The sequence below is a fragment of the Melozone crissalis genome, unplaced genomic scaffold, assembly GCF_028551555.1.
Source record: "Melozone crissalis strain CALT ecotype California unplaced genomic scaffold, PUWL_Pcris_2 ptg000033l_1, whole genome shotgun sequence".
Lineage (NCBI taxonomy): Eukaryota > Metazoa > Chordata > Aves > Passeriformes > Passerellidae > Melozone > Melozone crissalis.
Window position 1 is genome coordinate 12,836,260 of NW_026535811.1, and position 23,404 is coordinate 12,859,663.

The window sequence follows — 23,404 nt, forward strand, 5'->3', positions numbered from 1 at the left end:
AGTGTTGCTGCATAATAAAACTGGCTGCAGCTGGCCTGGGGGAGTGAGGGCAGAAGGAAGGAGGGTGATGTACAAGGGCACAGCCAATGCCTTGCTTTCATCCAGTACAGAGCAGCAGAGAGCTCCCAGCAAGCCAAATTCCTCCCCTTTCCTCAGCAAACCCACCTACTGTGCCAAGCAGAAAACACTCCCCATCAAACTGCTTCTGCTCCCACGGCAATTTTCATAGATAAAAGAACAAAGCAGAGTCCTTATCATGATGCCAGGGATTCACTGTGACTTGCCTGGCAATTTTGATATGAGATGAGTCTTCATCACAGGCCATGCTTGCTGAGGAGAGATTGTGTTTGGAAGAGCACCACGTCAGAAGGGGTCTCTGTGCTCATTGGCCCCAATGCCATTTTTATAACTCTCTCCTCAGGCAAGAAAACAAACTGCTTGGAGTCATGTTTTTTTCCTCCTGCCCACTATGCAGAAATTGAATTCTTGATTATTTTACCTGCTGTAGGTAAATTTTCAGTTCCATAAAATGGTAGGTTTTCCCAACACTATGTAAAGTGATCTGTTCTTTTAAAATCTAAAACATTTAAATTAGAAACAGGTTCATTTTCTGCTAAAATATCTAACATATCATTATCCTAATTCAGCAGTAAAATATTTTAAACTGGTTTTGGGTGAAAGTAAATTCGTACTAAAAATACACAGCAGATACATTTTCGAGAGCCATTTTCATTATGCAAGTAATTTTGTTGTTTGTGAAAATTGCACCCAAATAGCAGTGGCTGCCAGGCATTAAACTCCAATAAAGAATTTTTTTCTAAATGATATGAATGTAAGCATCATGAGGAGAGTGTCTGGATTTCTGCAGGGTACAACCCCTAAGCTCCAGGTGCCAGATGAAATGAAAGAAACAATGTGATATTATTTGCTGCTACTTGACATGGTACTCCATAGATAATGGAAAACAGAATTTAAAAAAAAAGACAAACCAAAGCTACCCAAACCCCACAATTCCAGGTACTCCTGATTGTGTTTGAAAACAAATTGCTCAGGACATAACTGAAGCTGTGTGCACCCAGGAGAGTCCAGCTACTGTCCCCGTCCTTCTGGTGGTAAGGGCACACAGCGGCAACAGCTGTACTAAAAAGGAGGGGGAAACAGGCATTTCACCAAATTTGTGATTAGCAGTGCATGAAAACTTCATGGCTTATCACACTTTATCAACCCTATTTACCCTCATGACTGATATGCCATCAGTTCTTGTTGCTCCTGCCACACAAGTCAGAGGAAAATTGGCGGAACTTCTGCATCCAATGCCAGGGCACACCAATATCTTACAGGTGCTGTATTTGCTCCTCTCTCAGCTTCATTTTCTGTTCCTCCTTCTTGCACCTACACTTGTGAATGGGCAGAATCCAGATAAATACCTGAGGAAACACCTTATTCTTTAGGCTCTGCTTAGCAACAGCTGCCATCAGGTCTATTTGGATAGGGTAATATTGCATAAAAAGGAAATAAAGAGGCTGTCAGGGCCAACTTCAGTGCTCTACAGCAGGTTCCAGGGGTACTGTAGAAGGCTGGGTTTGCTAGAACAGGGCTCCAGGGGAATGTGTGTGCTTTCTTACAAGAGATAATTACTAAAGACAAGGAATTGTTAGTCCAAAAAAGTTGAGGAATGTCCACTGCTTGAGGTTTTCCAGATGTCTGCCAGGTATATTTTAGGCATGAGGTGCCAATATGAGCCTGATGATTAAATAAGATCCCTTCCAGCCCTATTTTCTATGACTGTATAATTCTGACATATATTTTAATATATTTTCTGCTCCCTAAGAAAGAGGAAATGCTGCTGTACAGTTCTTTAACAATATTTCATTGTATATTTTTATTGACAGCAAGGTCTCTGGAGTGTAAGATGTCAGGTACACTCACTCAAATATAAATAATAAAATAGGTTTTTTTCTCCTCTATTAATTCCACTTAGCCCTTTCTTCCCTTCCTGCAGACAGATTCCTGATTTACATAATTGGAGCGGAGAGTTTTGTTTTCCCCTTTCCAGCAGAAAGTTTTGTTGGTTTTTTTCCCCCACGGGAATTCAGTGCATGAGTTTAACATCATCAGCCTGGTAGATAGAAATGTGCTTCTTAACTTTGTCTTAAGAGAAAACCTAGAGGAAAAACATGAAAGAAAAACAGCTCTAAAGGAAAAGTGCAAGGTAACTTCTACTCCACAGTGGATCATTGGCAGAATATTGTTAAGGTCTGTCTGCATCAGCAAGGCTTGTAATGAAACAAATTGTCAGGGCCTTCAGACAGTTTGTTGTAATGAGGAGAAGTCCTCTGTGGTCAAGTCTCTTGACTCTACTTGTTTTTATCCATTTACTGGCAGAGTGTGTTTTGTAGATGAACCAGTATTGGCAGATGGCAGACAAGCACATGTGCACTCAGCTGGACACACAGGAGCCTCAGTAAATTGTGAGATGTCTATAAGACCAAAGGAAGCATTGTCTAGGTAAATTTTGGCCATAGGGAAATCTGGTAAAACAACAGTCTCTGACATCCAAAGGCTTGACAAATGCTGTGACCATGGGAGCTGATACTTTTATGTTCTCTGTTTTTCTGAGCCTGAGATGTCCCTTGCATTGTTAAAATTCCTCGGGGCATTCTGAGTTACCAGCAAAAGAAAAGAAGCCTCACGGATGTATCCACATTTCCACATTTCTCTTTATGCTGGGAAAGCAACAGAATTCATTTTCTAGCTTATAATCAATAACTCCAACACTACAGTGGGAGAAGGAGAATTTCAATGATTATAGAAATGTAATTTCATAAATGCAATTTGTCTTAGATATCAACTTACACCGTGTGCTTTAATTTCACAAAGTCAGTGCAGTAGGACAGAGGCATCTGTGAACCTTTCCCACTGTGCCCAGGCTCTGCACAGGGACTTTGTTCTTTTTCAGTTCTCAGAAGTGCAACTCTTACTCTATGCAAGAAAGAGAAGAACATTCCTTGGTGTTTTCAGCTTCTATAGTGCTTCCTTGACTGGCTTGATGCTCTTACAGTAAGAGAAAAAATTAAATTATTTGGTTAAAAAGTTATCCATCTCTTCCCTCTGCTTTTGAAGCATCCAAAACATGTGCCAGGGAGGAATATTACAGGGAGTTACAGAAAGATAAAATGGATATGTGATCAAACAGATCCAAAGATGGCAGGGAAGAGTAAGAAAAAGCTGCTCTCTCTCTGCAGCCAGAACTTTTCTCCTGGGTTTTCTGAGTTGAAAACACACTTAGATGCAAATTCTTTTGTGTTGGACAGTGGATGATAATAAGGCCGTTGAGATGGATTGCAGACCGACAGTGAGCATGAAACTTATTGGTTCAGAATGGAAATGAAGAGGGTTTTTTTTTTGTCTTGAGAGTACAGATGGGCAAAGTGCAATGAATTGATTTGGAATTGGGCAGATCCCTAAGGAAAACAGCCTGCAAAAGAGGGCAAACTGAGTGGCTTCCAGCAGCCTCAGCCCCTTACTGCCAAGCTTGCATCCATATCCAAACCAGAGTCAGCCATCTGCTGCAGAATGAAGAATATCACCTCCACCACCAGGAACATACAGACTTACATGGTTGAAAGTCAGTCCCCAGTCTTCATCTGACAGCCCAATGGTGGCTTTAGAAATCAGAGTTTCTGATTGAAACAGATTGGTGATCTAACTTAGTAGTATCCCCAGTAGTTATTAGGATCAAATTTACCCTCTGAGCATTTCATTCCAGTGCACTGGAAGGTTGCCCAGAGAAGCTGTGGATGCCCCATCCCTGCAAGTGTTTAAGGACAGGTTGGAAGGAATAGTGGAATAATGAAAGGCATCCTTGCCCATGCAAGGGAGGGTTGGAACTAGATGACCTTTAGGGTCTTTTCCAACCCAAACCATTCCCTGATTTTATGATCTTTTTATAATATTTCATCTAGAAAATTTCTTAAAGATTAACAGTGGTCTCAAGGAAAAAGAAGTTTCTGAGAAGTTACACTAACACCCACAGTAATATGGAACCACTATCCTACCATTCCTTATAAAAATATAAATATCCAAAGAAAGTGTATAAAAAGGGGATTTCTAGTCGAAGTACTGCAAGCAAATTTCTAATCAGTTCTGATTCTTAAAATAACAGAGGACCAGAACAGCATCACAACAAATTAAGTACAAGACAAATATAAAAGGGGAAATAAGACAAATCTGGTTTATTTCTCTTGATGGCTTGCATTCTATACTTGCTAAGTTATTATTTTTTATAATAGCCAATATTATTTTAATTTTCAGGGTCTGTGATAATGCAAATATACTTTCTAAAAAATAAAAAGTAGATCCCATTGTTCCCTTGTGACAATTTTAAGCAGGATAAGTTCAGCTTGCTAAAATGTGTTCACTGAAATGATAAATTGCAGCATTTATAAAAGTAACCATTGTACCCAAAGGCAGGTGCTGTCCTTTACTACACTGAAGTATTTTGTAAAAACATGATGAATAGTAATCAAACATTATTATAAAAATGATATAAGTTGCATGTTTGTTTATCAAAAAGAGTCTATTTCACATTCTGCCAGAATCCTGGCAGAAACACTGCTAGAGCCATTTAGGAGCATATAAACAAATTAGTAATTTGGAAGACAAGCTCAGATCAATACATGTTAGATCAGTTGGGTCTCTCAAAAAAAAAAAATTGGATGGAAGGCACAACACAGATGGGCCTCTTAATGCATTGAAAAGGTGAAAGTGATTAGAGGTAAGATTATTCTGCACTCTGATAAGATGTGTTCAATGCCTTCCTGACAGGTGATTACTGGTATGGGATAGAAGAGAATTATACTTCCAGTTATTTCTAGAATATCTGCTGGTATAAGAGTTTGTGCAAAGATGTGTAAGCATCTACATGCCAAACATCACCCCACACACACTTTCAACAAGATAATGTTGCAGAAAATGTTGTTTTCAGTCTACGGATTCCTGGATTGTATTCACTGTGGTACTGACAGAGAGATAGGTGACCTTGCATCAAACTGTTGCTTCTCTATACCTCAATTTCTTCATTTCCAACATTATGACAATCACACTGACTTTGTCATGGACTGTATTGAGATCTGATGATGAAAAATATTTCATGTTAATGGGCTGAAAATCACTTAGAGCTATTTCTCATTAGTGTCAGTTGGTTAAAATAAGAGCCATGGTTTTGATTTGTGTCAGTGCCAGGGTTTTCACCTGCTTCTCAGCACACTGCTTTTCACTGAACTGATCTTTTCTCTCCTATGGCATTGCGTTACAATTTAGGAGCCTTATCAGATCACAGCACTTGCACAGAGAACACAGAAAGGTTTCATTACCCCAAAGAACTCAGAGATCCATAATGGGAGTTTTCAGTGCATTTTTGTCAGATACATTTGTACCCTTTAGCATTGCTTTCTCTGCAACATTTCCAATATTCCAAACTTTCATGTTTTTCCTTGTGAGTCTCAGAAACACAAGGGGAAGGAAGAAAGAAGAGAAACTCTCTCTCTTGGTCTAAGAGCCTGTTCACTGATTTCTTTTCACACTCCCAGTCTAGCAGGACCTGAACAGCTACCTGCCTGACTGGCCTCAGGATCTTCATGCCCATCAAAAGCTTTACTGTAGGACAGTTATTTGATACCTTTTTAAATGTTTCCATATGCAAAAAAGAATCTGAATAACACCTGACAGCCACCATATGCACAGTGTGTAGACACAAAACCATTTTCAAATTCTGCTCCTAACAACACAACAATGATCAATAACTTTTCTTATTTGCAAGATATGGAATAGAAAAAGCGTTAGGTGAGAATATATGCATAAAGTGTACCTTCTTTCCAATACTCAATTTTTTACTCTTTCCAATACTCAATTCAGGATGAGATGTGTGAGTTCCTTAGGTTTTTCCTCATCTTCTCTAAGTGCCATGTTGCATGGGTTTAATGGAAGAAAAAAGGGTCACAAAAAGAACAAATTACATGGCAGCATTACTGTCACCTGTGCAAAGAAAGTATTGCAGTGGCACCTTGCAATGTTGTATCTAGTTTATTGTTTTTCTTTGAAGAACCATATTCAAATACTAGGGAAGAACATGCTTATTTTACCTTGTCTGCAGTCTGGGATTTGCAGCAAAGGCTCTTCTCAAGAGCTTTAGGCTTTAACCTGTACCACAGAGTAAAGGAGATGAAAACAGAGGTAGAAATGTCAGGACAAACTGTCTGGGACTGTTGGGCAGAGGGCATGGAGATAATGCTGGGGAAAAGATGCTTAACTGGCATTAAAGTCAAGGATAATTTATGAACAGCACCAAATAAAACTTTCATAATTCAATTCTTTTTCTTCTTTTTCTTCTTTTTCTTCTTTTTCTTCTTTTTCTTCTTTTTCTATGGGCCGTTTTATTTGAGGTGGGATGGGACTTTGAAAATCATTTAGCTTTTCCTGAGGCATTTACCACATAAATAATATACTTCATGAAAAATATTTATATAGTACACACACAAAAAAATTAGGGACTACTAGGATTGAGAAGACCTTATCAGTTGTGCTTCTTCCCTTTGTGCAGTTCTGCTCCTACATAGTCCCTTAAGCTTTCATTTCATGCTTACAACTGTTTTTCTCAGCAGGTACCTTCCTCAAACAAAGAAGTCTCAAGCCTCTCTGGAGAGTGTGTTTAAGCACTCCTGCCTGAAGTCCAGGCCATCAGCTCAATAGACCATTCCAAATGATCTCGTTTTATGTGTTGCTGCACATCAAGAGCCTTACCAGGGCCATGTGGCACGACACAGTTGTGCTTTTCCAACTGTTTTAGACAGAAGGAAAATGAAACTTTTGAAACAGCAAAATAAAATATTGAAATGAATTTAAAAAAAATAGATACACATTTGGTAAAATCTAAACCAAAGGAGAGTGTCTATTGAGGCCTCATTGACTCCAGGGCATGCTGATGCAGAGGACTCTGATTGTTACAGCTCAGAAGATGCACTTCATATGGTGCACCCTGCTCCACATTGAAGTGTATTTTTTCTTTCTATAACTGCTTCTTGCCAAGGTTTCTCAGCCAGCACATTGCTGCTGCTCAGGGATCACACTTCCTCATGTCCCTGAGCAATGCCAGCACAAATTTTTTCTGTAGGAGCTCATCCGATATCAGGCCTTTTAGGGGCCAGTTCAAGAAGACATGAAGGAAGAACAGTTTGATTCCCTTTCTCCTTTTATCTCTTTAAGATATGACAGTACAGTGTGCAAAATTCCCTGAGTACAGAACCAGCTCCAGCTATAGCTTAACACATCAGTTCTTTGGCTTTTTTTTTTTACCTTAAGCTTTGACATAATTCTTTTCATGCCTTAGCAGATGTAACTGCAATAATTAGAGGCAGCTCTTGGAATGAGCTTCAAGGATAATTGCCTCGATACTTCTGAAATAAGGGACAAAAAGGGGAAAAGAATATTATCTTCCTGGCTTTGCTAAACACTTTGCTAAACAGAATCAGTAACTTCAAAACTATATTTGTTTACCTGTGCAGTTCCACATAAAGTCATCCTCAGATATACAGTGAATTTTTATGAGGTTTTTGACTCTTATGTGCATATTAAACAAAAAGGGTGCAGGAAACTGTCCTGTACTTAGGTTATGTAACAGGTGAACAGGGAACTGAGCCAAAGATTTGCTATAATGTTACAAATTAACCTCTGTTTCTTCCGGCAATTTCATTCAGGATCTAGGAAATGTTTCCCTTTACTATAAGTGGGAAATATCCTGGGTTAAATTTACATTGCATAGAGGGTTAAATTAAATTCTCAGTGGGGAAGGAATGGTTACTAAGGCAACAGGAGCATGCATTTGATACCTGTTATTCAAGTCTGCAACCTCATGCTCATTACCTATCATATTGTTTTTTTCATAGTCACTCTAAAATGGATGTTGCCAGAACCACCTTACTTTGACCTAAGTAGCAAGACATGAACTAATGTGAAAAGAACTTGCACCTACTATCAGTATATTAAAGTACGTCTTGAGAAGTAGAGATCTTTTTATCCAAAGAACAACTTTTACTTCCATGGAATAAAAAATATCCAAAAAGCATTTGTAAACACAGTTCTGAAGGAGTTCTGAGCTAGAAAACAGCAGATCATATAGTGATTCCCTGAAAAAAAACCTGTGAAATTAGCAAAACTGAAATAGTCACTACCCCTTAGCAGATACTGAGCACTGACAGGTCAGAACTGCCTGCAGGAGAAGGTTAAGAGCATCTGGCTGTACACATCATTGAAGACCACAAGTAATATCAAATGTTTGAGATTAAAGTGGAGCACTTATGTCTCTCTATGTTTTTCTCCCATGTTAGATGAGAATAATACAGTCATTATGAGAATATATTATCAGAATGAGAATGTATAGGCTAGTTTTGGTTTATAGTAGTTAATAGAGGTCAGGAATGTTATGACAAGAACTTGCAAGAAGCAGTACACATTGCACAACACAATAGCATTTCACAAAGCTCTTAGGACACCCTTGTGTAGCCTCCCATAAGATTACAGAATCAAATACACATAGCAATTTATCTCTAAGCTTATTCAAAACTCTCTCATTCAGAAATTAAATGTCAACATAAATGGATACTTTAACAAAAATATAAATACTTTGAAAATGCTTCCTTGAGAGTGAATTTCTTTTCCCTTCATAATCATCAGATTGTGTTATTTTGTTTAATTTAGAATTTTAAACCATTCTAATACAAGTCTGTGATATTATCCAAAATGTACATGACACACATGAACACAGTGTTTTATTTTAATAGCATTTAAATTTGACAGTGCAATTAACAATGTCTGTTCATGGAAAGTGTGAGCTTGCCTCACTGTTTCTCGACACACTACCAGAAAGAAGTTGGGATCAGCTGGATAATCTCAGTTTTCTACTTCAGTAACCTATCAGAAGGCAAGACATCAAGTTAGTCCTTTTGTAAATTAGGCCTTAAATGCCCAATGCTTTCCATAATTTGGAGTCAGGCCTCTAAGTCTGTCACATTTCCTCATCCATGGAATTTACACCTTTGCAGCCTCCATGTTCCCAAGTATAACAGAGACATATCTATCATCCATCTAAAAGAATTGTGCTATTGAAGTAAAGGATTTCATTGTCTGCATCTAAATGAGCGTATGAAATAAGGAGCACTCAGTTACTGAAACAGAAGGAAATTTTGTGTTCTGAATTACATATTACAGACAAGTACAAAGCACAGATTTGATCTTACATTCATCAATCTGCTTTTAAAAAATCAATACATATTTTGCTTAAGCTAAAATCTCACATCTTATAATATCCTTGACTTTAGATGTATGAAATCACAGTGATTTGAATGCTCCCTGTAACACCACATTGGCCTAAACAGAAGAATCATTCAATCAGTTCAAAAAGTCATTGCAGGAAAAATTAAGGACTTAGTATGGGTTCCAGACTTTTTCTTTTGCTTTTATTAAATTCTTGTAAATATTCCATTCTCTAAAAGCAGCTGTCACATGAAGCATGGGTTTTAGTAGCATTTGAAACTCTAAGTCCTTGTTGAGGTCTTTAAATTATTTAGCCCAAACCCCAAAGCCTGCAAAGAGGGCAAACTGAGTGGCCCTCCTTGACCCTCAAAGGAGAAGGCTTGAGATGCTCTGGAGCTGTAATTTCTCAATAGAATTCTCACAGGAGTCAGGGGCAGGGCTGAAAAGAGCATTCATAGAAGTTGTGCTACCCAGATTTACTTTATTGGCTTGTCTTGTACAGTGCTGGAAACTTAGGAAGTGGCAGCACAAAATTTCTTGGTAGCTTGGTAACTGGGAGCATTTGAACTCTGATTGCTTGCCAGTGAGTATGACAGTCATCAAAGAAAAACAGAAAGTGAGTGAATACCAAATAACTGTAATCAAGTAAGTGGGGTTCCTCAGTTCTGTGATGTGTGCAGGTTATTATTTGCACTGAAGAGTAAAAAGAAATGTGGACAGGGCTCAGCAGAAAGCAACAAGTGTAGATTTTCCTGTGTCAGAGATTAATTGAATATTTAGAGCCACAGTCCTGAAAAGGCATGACATCTGTGACTTGTCATCTGAACTTCTCAATGCATACCTGAATTTGCTTCAAAACAAGAGTCCTAGGCATTTTAAAAATATAAACATTTTCTATTTGACATTACAACTGTAAGGAGAACAGGTCACTCTTTAGTTGATCTCTGTATTAATTGAGATTATTTTAATTGACTGAAGAAATGGTGTCTAAGAAAATACCAACAGGTAGTTCAAGGGGCATGGGATTTTGGGGGTGACAGGTTGGTTTTGTTTTGTTTTGTTTTCATAAAAAGCAGAACAAACAATTTCGTGGTAGAAAGAGGAGAGCTAATTAAAATCTGGAAAGATAATCTTATTCTTTTTGAAGGGTTGCTTTTTAAAGTGCAGCACCACAACTAGATTATTCCACCAAGTTTAATGAAGTGGGTCAGTTAAGCCAGTGCCTCTCTGTCTCTTATCTAGTGAAAATCTGGAGTGACTTTTGGAAGGAAAAAAGTGTCTGAAACAACTTTTAATAAATATTACCTAATTCTGGAATAAAAAAATTGAAATATGTTGATAATGTTTTTTTGATAATTTGAAAATATTTCTTGCATTCTTGCTCAGCAGAAGAGCACCATCTACTGATCATCACTCTAAAATTCCTGTATGACGTTTCCTTTGCATGTGTTTTATTTGTGTGCAACATCATAAACTTAACTTCAGAAGTTCTGGATGACTCTTGAACACATGTGAAAGAAAGCTTGTGTACCTTCAGCCATCAGCTGATCCCACTGCAATGTTTGATTGTTTTAGCAGCCAGCAGCAACTTAGCAGCAGGCAGCAAACTCAGCTTCAGATCCAAGGCACAGAGGGCCCAGGGAGGATTCTCCCAGCCTTGTCTCACAACCCAGGGGTGGTAGCCAAGGATGGAGACCCTGTGTGTGAACTCAGGGCCTTAACTGCAGCAAGAAAGCTTAGCCATAAATAGGTTTTCTTTGCTCATTTTTCTGTACTTTTGATAGGATTTGAGTTCTTAAAAAGCACTAGAGGTGCTCTGAGAAACAATTTCAGAAAACTGGTGTGCTGGTGATTGCTGTCATCCTATGAGTGATGGCACTATTTTCCCAGTGTCTCACACCTGATGTGATTGTGATGATTGTCTCTAAACCAGCATGTGAGGAGCTGAACCAAGAGCTCCCACAGCTGCCTGCACAGCTAGAGCTAGAAATGCCAGCTAGATCTGCATGACTGGCACCCTTGCCCTCTGTGGGTCTGGCACAGAGTGGAATTCATTTCATATCTATTATGTGCTCATGCAATTATGCCTCTCTGTGAGTCACTGGAGAATTATATATTCCTCATACATCGTCGACTTCTCATGTATTGTCCTTGTCAGGCCACAGCACAGCAGCTAGAGCTGAAAGGTATCATTACTCAATAATTTCTGGCTTGACTCAGCCTCCAATTTTTGAATTTCTAGTCCCAGGGACATGTATTCATGGGAACATCTCAATTGGCTGGGGGAGGAGTTGTTTAAAGAACCTTTCTAGATGTTGTAGCTCCAGGGTAAAAACTTAAAGCCATGAGTCATTTGCATTCAAGATACTCCACTACTCTGCCTATAAATAAAATCATCAGTCTTTTGGGTTTGAGGGTTTTTTTAATTATACACTGGAACTTTTATTGAACAAGTTTCCATTTCTCTTGGCAGGGTAGATGATTATTTCTTTATTCCTGTATGCAAAGACTGAAAAATCTCTTTCCTCCATTAAAAGAAAAAAGAAACCTGAAAGATGGATATGGCACAGCCTCTCTGACCTGCATCATCATCTGACTGCCCTCATAATGAAACAGTTGAAAGTTGAGTCCAAGTCAAATATAAGTTGCCTATATATATAAACATACTGAAGGAGTGGAGAAAAAAGAATAAAGCAGAGCTATTTATAAGGGTAAAACCAGAGGCTCTAAGGTGTGTGGTCAGATATTAAGCAGATAAATTACAGCTATCTCTAGGCTTATATATATATATATATCACTGTGGGAGATAATTTCAAGGTATATGATAAATGCATAGACAGGGCTTGCAGATAACCTTTTGTTGAAATGCAGGATTAAGTTGCAATGCTAGGATGGAATGAATGGCTAAATGGGTCAGGAAATGCAGTTTCATGCATCTACAAGTAAAAAAAAAGTGTGGTTGAATTATCTTTTTATTTTTTAATTTAAAGTATTTCGAATTTCCATGGTTAATTTGTTGGAGGAGCATCCCATTGTTATTTTGCACATAAAGAGAATTTTGCTTTTATTTTCTGTTTTCTAGCTAGCCCTCAATGTCTCTGATTCCCTCTCCTTGTGCCAAGGGTCTTGTGGAGTTACTGTAGAGAGGAACAAGCCATAGATGTTTAGATTTATATATTTAATTAGAACATCCATCATCAGACCATGCCACAAGAGTAAGGACCACTTTCTCATTTTATTGGAAATGCAGAAGCAATCTTCACTGAAGTGGGGCCAGAGTCCTGCACCAGAAGGGTGACAACTCCCTCAACTCCAACCTGTGATTCATTCTGCCCTTCAGCCCTGCTGCTCAGAGACATTCTGTAGGTTTATCTCTTCTGGCTCTCCTGGGGCTCGCCTTCCTCATGCTTTAAAGTTTCCCTCTTTCTGCTGAGGAGCACTTTTAGGAGAAGGGAGTGCTCTGGAGTGCACTCTGGAGTTCACTCTGAGCCCAGTAGTGCCTGACATCTCCCTGTTCCAGCTGCTGTTGCAATATGGGGTCAATACGACCCACTATAAACCAACCACTTCTTCTAGTCATAACTACATTTGAAAATTTGGCCTTAAACAATCTGACTTACACGGTGAGTCAGGGATGCTTTCTGTTTTTCTGTCAAAAATGTAGTAGGCTATTGATCTGAGAAGTCCAGAGGGCCTTTGGGATACAGCCACCGAGAGGAGACAGAAAGCACTGGAAGTTATTAAGGAAAAGATGTTTTCAACAACTTTAATTAACAATAAACTGCACCTCCACTAGAAAAGAACTGATGAAAGGCTACCTATTTTTTGTTGAGGTAGGCAATTACACTTGAAAGGTCATAAGTCCTACAAAATTTTGGCAAGCTTACTGTCCTGCAGTTCTGATTTCTTATTACATATTGTTCAATACATGTCAAGTGCAGAATACATTGTGTATCTATTGTGTAGTATAATAGTGCATGTCTCCGTGGCAAGACAAAAGAGTCCTGGATAATTACAGCTTCTCAGAAACCTTGAAACCACATCACAGATTATAAAAGATACTTTACTAAAATAAGGCAAAGAAAATGGCCAGAACTAAAATCAAAATGTACAGATTAAACACAATAAAATTTTAACAGTTTTAGTAGATGGTTTTCTGGCTCCATCTGGTGTTTATTTTACAAAATGTCTATCTCAAGGCAGTAGGATTTCCCTTTCCAGCTGCACATGGGAAATGAAGAGTGGTACTAAAAAGACAGTTAAGCATACATATTCTGAGGACTTACATTCAAAGTTTTATATTATTTATTGTGAAAGTAAAAAGATAATACTTTTTAAAATTAGATTTTATGCCCTGTTACTTAAATAATTTTCATCTCTGAGAAAGATCTTCTATATCAAACTTATCATTTGTCATTAGGATACCAGTTAGAATGCCAAAACACCAATATTCCCTACCAAGCTTGCTTTGCTTGCACCTCATGATGGCTGAATCAATACTACTCCTTTACTCAAATAAACTCTCAAATATTTGCAACACAATTATCATAAGTTTTCACATCAAACATTTTATTGGTACTGCTTTCAGATCTGACAATCACATATTTACTGCCTGTACAGAAAAAATCAGCTGCTTCACTTGGTTTGTAATAGTTTCTAGGAGGAGTTGATCCACCCCTGTCCCAGGGGTTGAAGCCACACTAATGAGTCTGTAGTTTCCTGGGCCTTCTTTTGGGCTCTTCTTGGAGATGTGTCTGATATTTGCTCTCTTCCAGTCATTAAAGATATCCTCTGATCTCCATAACTTTAAATTATAAATTTTAATATTATCCACAGTGGCCCTGCAGCAATGTCAGCCACTTCTCTCACACTGGGGCAAATTTTGTCCAGGCACATAGACTCATGGGGATATCAGAATATAAACTCTTCTTTGTTAGTAATTTTCACAATATTATGACAGAACATCCTTCTTTTTCACTGGGCCTAACATATAAAACATCCTAGTATGTTCATAACCCAGTAACCTTATTGTAAAAGCAGGGTAAATTAAATGCTATCCTTTAAAAAAGGTATTCTCACTTTCTACAGAGTGGAGTACACATGTACTGCACATGTTCTATAAAAACAACATTAAATCAACATGAATGCGTCTTCAAATATGATTTAGCAATTGAGAATAATGCTGAGTAGCCAGTACTTCCTGACAAACAAGCCTTCTGCATTCCTCAGGGGCTTGATTGTACTTGCAGAATACCAGAGTATAGTAGATAACATTGAGAAAGTCTACCCTAGCAGCCGAAAAAGTAGGTTTAGGTTGTTTTTTTGGGATTTTTGGTTTAGCTTCTCCCCACAAGGCCCCATTTATAAAAGCATAATTGTTGCATTTATAGCTACCAGGCTGAGCTCTTCCTTCCACTAACGTGTGCCATCCACAGCACCACCCTCTACACTCTCTGACCCAAAATGATTCAGCATTGGCTGATGCAAATGGAATAGTTTTACTTTAAAGGAAAAAAAAATAAAATTGGCAGTCCTCTAAATGTCACAGAGTAAATTTATGGTATGTAGGAAAATAACCATGTAGAGTAATGTTGAGCCAAGACTCAACACATGTTGTATTCATTATAGCTTAAGTATAATAACAACATTTTTAATGAACCTTATCTCCCTGTGATGATACTGTGGAGGCATTATAACTACTAAAAGCCTTGTTTACCCCATCTGGTTTCTGACATGTGCTCAGGCTGGTGTCTAATATTATCTCAGTGCTCTGATCCTCCAGACATGGAGAAGCCTTCAGTATTAGGAAAATAGTTTTTAGCAGCTCATTTGTTCTTCTTTCCAGAACGAAGCTCATTTGTGAGACCCTTGGAAGAGTCAGTCAATCCAGAGGACAAGTAAGCCCAGCCCTGGCTCTTGTGCCACATCCATTCAAATCTTTGTGTCACTTGCAGCTGTCAGCTCTCTCTCAGGGAGGGAAGAAAACAACAGCTTTGGGACACCCTGAAATTCAGGAGAAAGTAGCCTCAAGTCCCGGTCCTTACCAGAACAACAACAACAAAAAAGTTGTTACTTAGTATCTTTCTGTGCTTTTTTTCCTGAAGATACGTTACTTCACCAAGGTACCTTCCCCAGAAAGGAAGATGCTACAAATTTTCTGTTAGATGAAGCATTGGAGCTTTCTGGGAGTTGAGATGTAATGTGAGTTAACTTGCTTTCAGAGTAGTTTCCCAAGAGCTCAAAAATATACATATTTCATGAGGGGGTTTTGTTTAGTTTTGTTTTTTTGTTTGTGGTTTTTTTTTTGTTTTGTTTGAGATGAGGATTAGTGGGATTCCTAAGAGGGATGGGCTTGAAAATTGGTCAAAGAAGCTTTGGGGTTTTGTTTGCTTTTGGGGAGGGGGGGGTTTGTTTGCTTGTTTTGTTGTGTTTTTTTTTTCTGGTTTTTTTTTTTTTTGTGTGTGGTTTTTGAGAGGTTTTTGTTAGTTTTTTTTGTTTGGGTGTTTTTATTTTTGAAGGGGGGGGGTCGGGGGAAGAGTTTTGAAATAAATTGCGATAACGCCTGCGATCCCTTACTGACTCGCAGCTAGAGAACTCTTCCTAACTGATATTTATTGCCCAAATCTCAATGAATTACGTGTAGCCATTAAAATAAGCTGAACCCAAAGCGATTCACATAGAACAAATACTCATGCAACCTAAAAAAAAGAAATAAAACAAATTAAAACCAACCAACAACCACCGCTCGGCATCCCCGCGCAGCCCCTCAGGAGCGGCCGGGAATGGCGCGGTGGCGGCGCCCCCTCACGCCGGGGCGCGGCGGGGCCGGGCCAGAGGCCGGGCCGGAGCCTTCCCCCGGCCATGGCGGCGAGGGCGGGCCCGGAAGGGGAGCAGCCGCCGCCCGCCTCACTTCCCCGGCTGTCGGGCGGGGTGGCAGCGCGGGCAGCGGGCACCATGCTGCAGTTCTTGGTAAGGATATGGGCTCCGAGGCGCGGCTCCGCGCCGCTGCCATGGCACGGCACGGCGGGGCCGCTGCCCGGCTGAGGGGAAAGGGCGCGGTGTCCGCCACAGCACGGCCCCGTGTCCGGCCACCCCCGGGCCTCTGTCACCGGGGCGGCTGCACTCGGTGTTGGCTCCCCGGCAGCGCCCCATCCTTGCGCGGCTTCCCTTCTCCTTCTCCTCCTCCTTCCCACCCGTCCCCCTTGTTCTCGCAGAACGGTGCCGTAAAGCTGCTCTGAAAATGGAGTTCCACCGCTTGTTTTTCCTCCAAGCCGCGCTCTCAATTTGCCTTGGAGATTCTGCTTGCTCACGGTGATGCTCCCCTTTGCTGCTCAAATTTCTTTGTGTAAGCAGAAATGCCTCTCTCCTTAAGAGTGAGAGCAGCCCATGCCGCTTTGTAGACCCTTGAAAGTGTACCGCCGGAGATGTGGGGTTTTATATATGGAAATTAAAGCAAGGAATCGCGTTTCATTACTGCTCCGAAGAACAGCAGAATTATCAGACTGAATATTAGACTTCATCTTGCGTTGGGGTGAGGTAATGCAGCAGGCCAGTGAGTTTCATAGCAGGTGATACAGAGCAAGAAATGATGGCCTTTTGTAAATTGGGATAGTCTTGCCTGTTTTTATATAATAAATAAATAAAAGAGGCCTATTTCTCATCCCAGCTTCATAATAACAAGTATGAAAGGCTCAGTCATTTCTGTAGCTGTTTGTAATCCCCTGTGCACCCAATGGAAACCTTCAGTAAGGCTAAATGTGGTTAGCCTCTCTCAAAGTTTGTGTTTATCAGCTCTACTGCTTTCTGCTAATGGGGATTTTGTTTTGTTTTGTTTTTTGTTTTTTTTCTAGCTGAAAATACTTTACAGCTTCTCATTAGTGCATAACCGTTAGACAAAAGTTATACTAATTCTGGGTTTGTTCTCTGCTTGGGTGTAGATTGGATGTTTGACTCTTGCTCTCCCTGGTTAGGGCTGTAGCAGTGAGATAAAGGAATAATCTCACAAACCTTGTGTTTTTGCAGGCCACAGTTAAGCTTTAAATAAGCCATTTGTTTACAGAGCACCTTGAAATGCTGGGTGGAAATTGGAAGACCCTGAACTCTCATCAGTCCTGTTGTTTTTTGTGAATATGCACATTTTCATTGGCTGTGTGTTTTGCTTTGCAACAATAATTGAAGTTTTAAGTAGTGATTTATTTTTTTTCCCCCCACTGCTGGAATTGTCAGCTCTAAAAATAAATGTAGCTGGGTGGATGCAGTGCTGGACTTTCAGTAAAGGAGTGCACTTTAAGGGAGTACTGATCTCAGTATTATCTCAGCTGAGTAAGGGTTGTCTCTGAACAGAATATGACATATATTGAAGAGCTTCTAGGGTAAAAGCCTAGAACACTGCTAATAAACAAGGATCTGGTTTGTGCTTCCAGGTGGCTTCCCTGACCCTGCTAAAGATACAGGAAATTCTCCTCTTCTAGAGTGATACTCTGAATTAAGAGGAATCACAGGTCTGGTTTTCATCAGTGCATTATTTGTCAGTATCTCCCACAGTACCTACTTAGCTGATAATTGAAACTGCAAGAGCATGTGATAACCAGGACAGTACACACAGGACTAATTCTTCTTAAATTGTTAAAGCTAAGTTTAAAAAGGTAATTATAGGAATATAAGGATATAATAAATATAAGGAATAAGACCAAAAATGGGTTTAAGAAAATACTGAAGTAATTTGCAGTCAGAGTTCATTTGACAGCTCTCAGCCAATTTTAGTTTTCTATAGATAGATTTTCCCCAGTGCTGCTTATGGAATGTGGATCACAGAAAGGATGAGCTGTGCTGCTTTGGGCCTGGAAAAGATGTCTGGTCATTAAGTGCTGGCAAAGTTGTTTTGTGGACTGTGGTTTTATTTTCCTTAAATAGTCTTATTTTGACAGCAGTGACCATGAGCAATAACAGTTTTTTAAGATAGAACTATCCTCAGCTGTTACAAAGAGTGGTTTGTCTGCTGACAATGAAGAAAAGCACAATATTAGCAGTGTCTCCTTTTTAAAATAGTTAAATGAGCTTTCATGGTATAGGGCAGATTTATTTTGAAGTGTTAACAACAAAAATAAAATGTAGGATACTGAGCAGTTGCTGAATGAAAATCTCATCACCTGCCTTTGGATAGAGGATTTTTTTTCACTCTAGAAGTTCTTATGCTTGAGGATTTTCCTCAGCTGGCAGACAGGGTCTGGGCCAGAAACTGTACTTGTGTTTTACTCTTGCTCTGCTTCCAGAGTGCATTTTTATGGACACCCTTCATCACTATAAATTCACAGTTATCAGAAGAGGTTATGCCCAGCTTCCAGCCAACTGTACTGCCTTGGAGGAGCCCCTAGGTCAGAGTGGATTTGGCTGAGAATTAATCTCTTAGGGTCAGAGGGGTTTGTCTGGAAGATGCCCAGCTGTTGCTGCAGAAGAGAAGAAGCAGGTTTACATCAGTTTAAGTTCATGTTGTGAAGTTTTGGTTTTTCTTTTACTTCATACTAGGACATGTGTGTCCTTTTCCAAATGGACCAAGAGCTCTGTGATGTGTAGGTCCCTGCTGCTGTCTCCCCTATTTTTTTAGGAATTACTGCCTTTGTGGATGTTTAGAGAACCTTACAAGGATGAGCACAGCTTGATCCATATAGTCCTTGGGGATGTGGATTGAATAACAAAACTGTGTGGTATTTTGGAAATGATATCAAAGTGTTTCTGGTGAGGAAGATGTGGAAAATTGCACCTCTCTGGATGAAAGATGAGAAATTTCGTAGAAGTAGAGTTTAAACTCATTAAATAACTTGCAATATCCCCTTTTCCTTATTTTAGCCAATAAGTTTTTGATGCAAAGATGTTAACTCTTCTCCCTTTCTTCCTTTTTAGCTTGGTTTTACTCTTGGCAACGTGGTTGGGATGTATCTGGCACAGAACTATGATGTGAGTATCTTGCTATTCTCAGAGGTAGACCTGTCCTGAACTGACAATATATGACTGTTTACCCCCAATTAGAATTAAATCAGTCTTTATTTTGATGGTTTATCAAACAGAACAGAATGCAGATCATGCTGACTTGAGTTACAGGAGAACTGAGACTTCTTCAAGAAGAATTATCTCACTGAAAGAGTGGTCAGCCATCGGAGCAGGCTGCACAGGGAAGTGATGGAGTCACCATCCCTGGAGGTGTTCAGGGAATGACTGGACATGGCACTTAATGCTCTGGTCTAGTTAACAAAGTGTTGATTGTTCAAAGGTTGGACTCTGTGATCTTGTAGGACTTTTCCAACCTTAATTGCAAAAAAAAAAGTGTAACCAAAACGTCATCTATGGTAGTGTTGTGCTTAAAGCCTAAACTTCTGTTCAGTACTAGAGCCCAGCAGGAAAAGCCCTACAGGAAAAGACAGTAGAAACAGAAAAGGTTTATCAATTGCTCATGGATATTACCAGCACTAAATACTGGTTTCCTGTCTCAGCCTGCCTTCTTACAGTGTTCTCCATTCAGTATAACTGTTAATAAAAATCCTCAAAGTATGTGAAATGTCTTTCTTCTGGACCTATAATGAAAATAAATTTTGCCAGCTTTTTTTTGTAAATGTGATACTTTCTCCTACTTCAAAAGTTGTAGTGACCTGCAATTTTTATTTCCTTCTTTTCTCACAGTGAGAAAAGAAAGAGAACTTTGTTTTTTCAGTCTCAGTTAACAGTTTTCAATGTGAGAGGGCAGAGGAAAAAGATTTCAAGCTGAGCCTTCAAAACATGCTTTTACTTTCTGCCAAGTCAGCAGAATCCCTTGTAAGAGCAGTGCCACTTTACTTACTGGCTAGAGGACTTCATAACATTTAACATATAAATATTTTTAAATTCTTAGGCAATCTGTATTAGCCTTAATAAAAGAAACAAAGTTTTTGAGGCATCATTGGTGTTTATGTTCTGCTTTCTTCTCATCTTCAGTATTGAAGTAATCTTGCTTAGGAAAAAAATCTTATCTTTTCCTTTGTTTATGCACAAAGTTTGGTGATTTTTTCTGTCAGTCAGTCCTGTAAAAGGACTAATGAAAGGCTGTTTCTGTCCAATACATGTTTTACAGTGTTACAAAAATGTAGTCGTAGGAATATATTTGGATGTATCAATATGTATCGCAAGCATTGTATGGTGCTTTTCTGGCAGCACTGGCAAAGTATTGCCACAAGAGGGGGACTCAGGCTTTTGATTTGCTGGAAGTAGCTCCCTGGAAATGCAACACTGACTTACAATATGAACATGGAAATTTTACTGCTGGTGTTGAAGATGATTGGTTTGAGGTGACATTTAATATAAGCTTGTCATAATGAGGTCCTAATTCTGCAGCTGTACACACAATGTGCTTAGCAATAAGTACATGGAGGGTTCTGCTGACAGTGGTGGAGTTCTCTTGGTTTAGTTTAAATGTCAGACATGCTACAGGCTGGGCTCTTAATTTCATTTGCTCAAACAGATTCATTCTGAAAAGGAAGGTAAGACGAACTTGTTACCAGTTCTGTGAGCCTCAGACCATTTAATAAGAGAACTGCATTCTGTTTGGATTAACTTCTGCTCTGTGGTCAGGTTACATATGAAGTAAAAACCCAGGATTTTTTTTTTTTCACAGGTAAGAGTGGAAAATTTGCTTTAATTTGGTTTTAATCATACATTATTTTGTAAAATCATACATTATCACTTCCCAGTTTTAGCTAGTCATAATTTCTTCTTTGCTATTAAGAGCTTCAGCTTTTTTTCCCTTTCAAGTGATCAAAATTTACTGTTGGATTATTTTATCAAAATTATTTTATTTGTAAGAGAAAGCTGATGATTTGGAACTCACAAGCAGTAAATTGAATTTTCATCCAAGTGTGAAACTGCAAAAGGGTGCCAATTTGCAATGCAGTAGAATTCCCCAGTCAGGAATTTGGTTTCCCATAAGATGAACCAGAAGAAATATTTCTTAATAAATTTCTTGAGAACATATTTGATGCTCTTGAACATCTCTTTTCTCTTGGGATATGACCAGTATAGTGCAATCTAATTTCCCCTTTGAAATCCTGTGCATCAGTGTTTAAATCTGCTTATTCATGGCAGTTTGTCTTTTTTCAGTCAGGAAGTCAGACTGGTCATGCTAAATTTCCTGTAAGGTGATCCTTTTTCCTTCCTCCTGTTCCCATCACTGACTTATAGCCTTAATAATCTAAGTATTTCCTGAAGCCTCATGTGAGGTGCTCTCATCTGCTGTTTGCCTGATACTGCTTAGATTTAATCTCTGTGCAAGGCAGCAGATACTGGAAATATCTCTTAGAAACCAGTTTAAACTTTATGGAATTTCTTGCTGTGGGTATGGTATTGTCTTTCCTGATGAAACTCGTGTAGCCACAGATTTTTTGTAGTGTGGGGTTTGATTGTTTTGTTTTCTCTTTAAAGATTCCTAACATTGCAAAGAAGCTGGAAGATTTTAAGAAGGATGTGGAAGCCAAGAAGAAACCTCCCAACGACAAGTCCTGAAAGAGAAATGTTCCCCAGGTCAACTCTGTGTGTGCAGCAAGGATGCAATTTTTACCTTTCAGGCAGCAAAGGTCAAGTAGAGGGTTGGCATGGGAGGTTGCTCCACTCTTAGTCTCCTAGAACTGGAATATCCTTTTGAAAGGGTGGCTGTGAACTTTTCCTGGGACTGATTTTCAAGGGTTTCAGAATTTGGATTTGCAACTGATGCGTGACTGGATGGTATCATTTGTATTTTTCAGTATTTCTTTTCCTAATATTTTGTAACCTGTTTTTACCTGATCCAACTGGAGTGCTTTTGGTCCTGTTACAATTGTAACCTCACACCTGATAATACCCTAGCTCTTAGAACAGCACAAAAGAAATTAAATGCATCAAGAAGTAACTTTCAGAGTTTCTTGTCATTTGTTGTGAGCAGTGGTACTTCACTGTCCTTAAGTCACACACACAAGCAAAGCAAAAAAACCAGCCATTAAAACCTCTGGTGTTTAAGAAAACTCATCCATTGTAGAGGTCTTGTCTTCTGTTTGAAACCATAATTCTGCAAAAATCCTGTTGTAAATTCTGAAAAAAAAGTTACAATGATTTGAATAGATGTCAATTTTATTAATTCAAGAATCTATCAAATAATTTTTTTTCCCTTAAAATGGAAGAGGTCTATCAACTCTGTAACATGGCTTAAATGACTGAGTACCCTTGACAGATTTTTGCAGGACATGAAGAACACAGAAAAGTGCCAGGAATATGTTCTTGCTCTTATTGAGAATGCCTGATGATGAAGTGCTGCAGACAAGCACAGAGAATGACCTTCATTTGTTCAGGCTCTAGATTAAAGCATACCTAGAGTGCTTCTCCATTAATGTTTTAATTAGGATGAGGATTGTGGCTTCAAAGTTGTTTGTCCTTTCACTATGTTTTCATTCTCATCATAGGAAATCCACATGGAGCACATGGTCTGCATTCCTCTCAGAAGAGACTAAATCAGAACATGTGCTTTGATCTCTGGTGGGTGTTTAGTCCATTAGACAGGTCTAGGTGCACTCGGAGAAGAACCCAAGCTCTGGGCACTAATTGTCTTGCTTTGTCAGTGAAATGTGCTGTTTGATATAAACATAGCATCAAAGCTTTAAAGTACAGAACTCTGTGTACCCATTGTAATTTTCACTCTCTACCCCAAAGCCTTTAATTTTTGTTATATCTGAGTGACTCCCAAGTTCAGGAGTTCTCACTGGATGAGTAAAGACACATTTACAACAGAGTACCATACACCAAACACTTGCATCCTCTGCTAAAGTTTGGTGGTAACAGAGTTCTTCCACAATGCATTCCTGCAACAGAGGGAAGTATTCCTCATGTAAAGATTCTCCTTCTTAAGCAATATAAATATATATAAGGAATATTTCACCTGTAATTTTAAATCCTTCCTTTCACCTCTGCCCTGAAATGTGTAGCTGACATAAAAGCTTTCAGTCTTTGCAGAGAATTACTTGGGAAGTTTAAAAGCCAACTCAAGTCAGACAATCTTAGTAGTGATGCAACCAATTTTCTCCACAGGAAACACTCCAAGAAACTC

General features: G+C 39.1%; 1 protein-coding gene across 1 annotated transcript; it reads left to right on the forward strand.

The window, feature by feature from the left end:
* Positions 1-16,202: 16,202 nt before the first annotated feature.
* Positions 16,203-22,217, forward strand: STMP1 (short transmembrane mitochondrial protein 1). Its single transcript, XM_054282057.1, has 3 exons — positions 16,203-16,278; positions 19,210-19,263; positions 21,754-22,217. Exons 1-3 carry the CDS (start codon positions 16,264-16,266, stop codon positions 21,832-21,834), a joined length of 150 nt encoding a protein of 49 aa, XP_054138032.1. The 5' UTR covers positions 16,203-16,263; the 3' UTR covers positions 21,835-22,217.
* The last annotated feature ends 1,187 nt before the right edge of the window (positions 22,218-23,404 follow it).

Bases quoted from the DNA above. Each gene is read 5' to 3' on its own strand.
- STMP1 (XM_054282057.1), top strand. The intron at 19,264-21,753 runs GTGAGTATCTTG...TTCTCTTTAAAG, and splicing joins ATCTGGCACAGAACTATGAT to ATTCCTAACATTGCAAAGAA.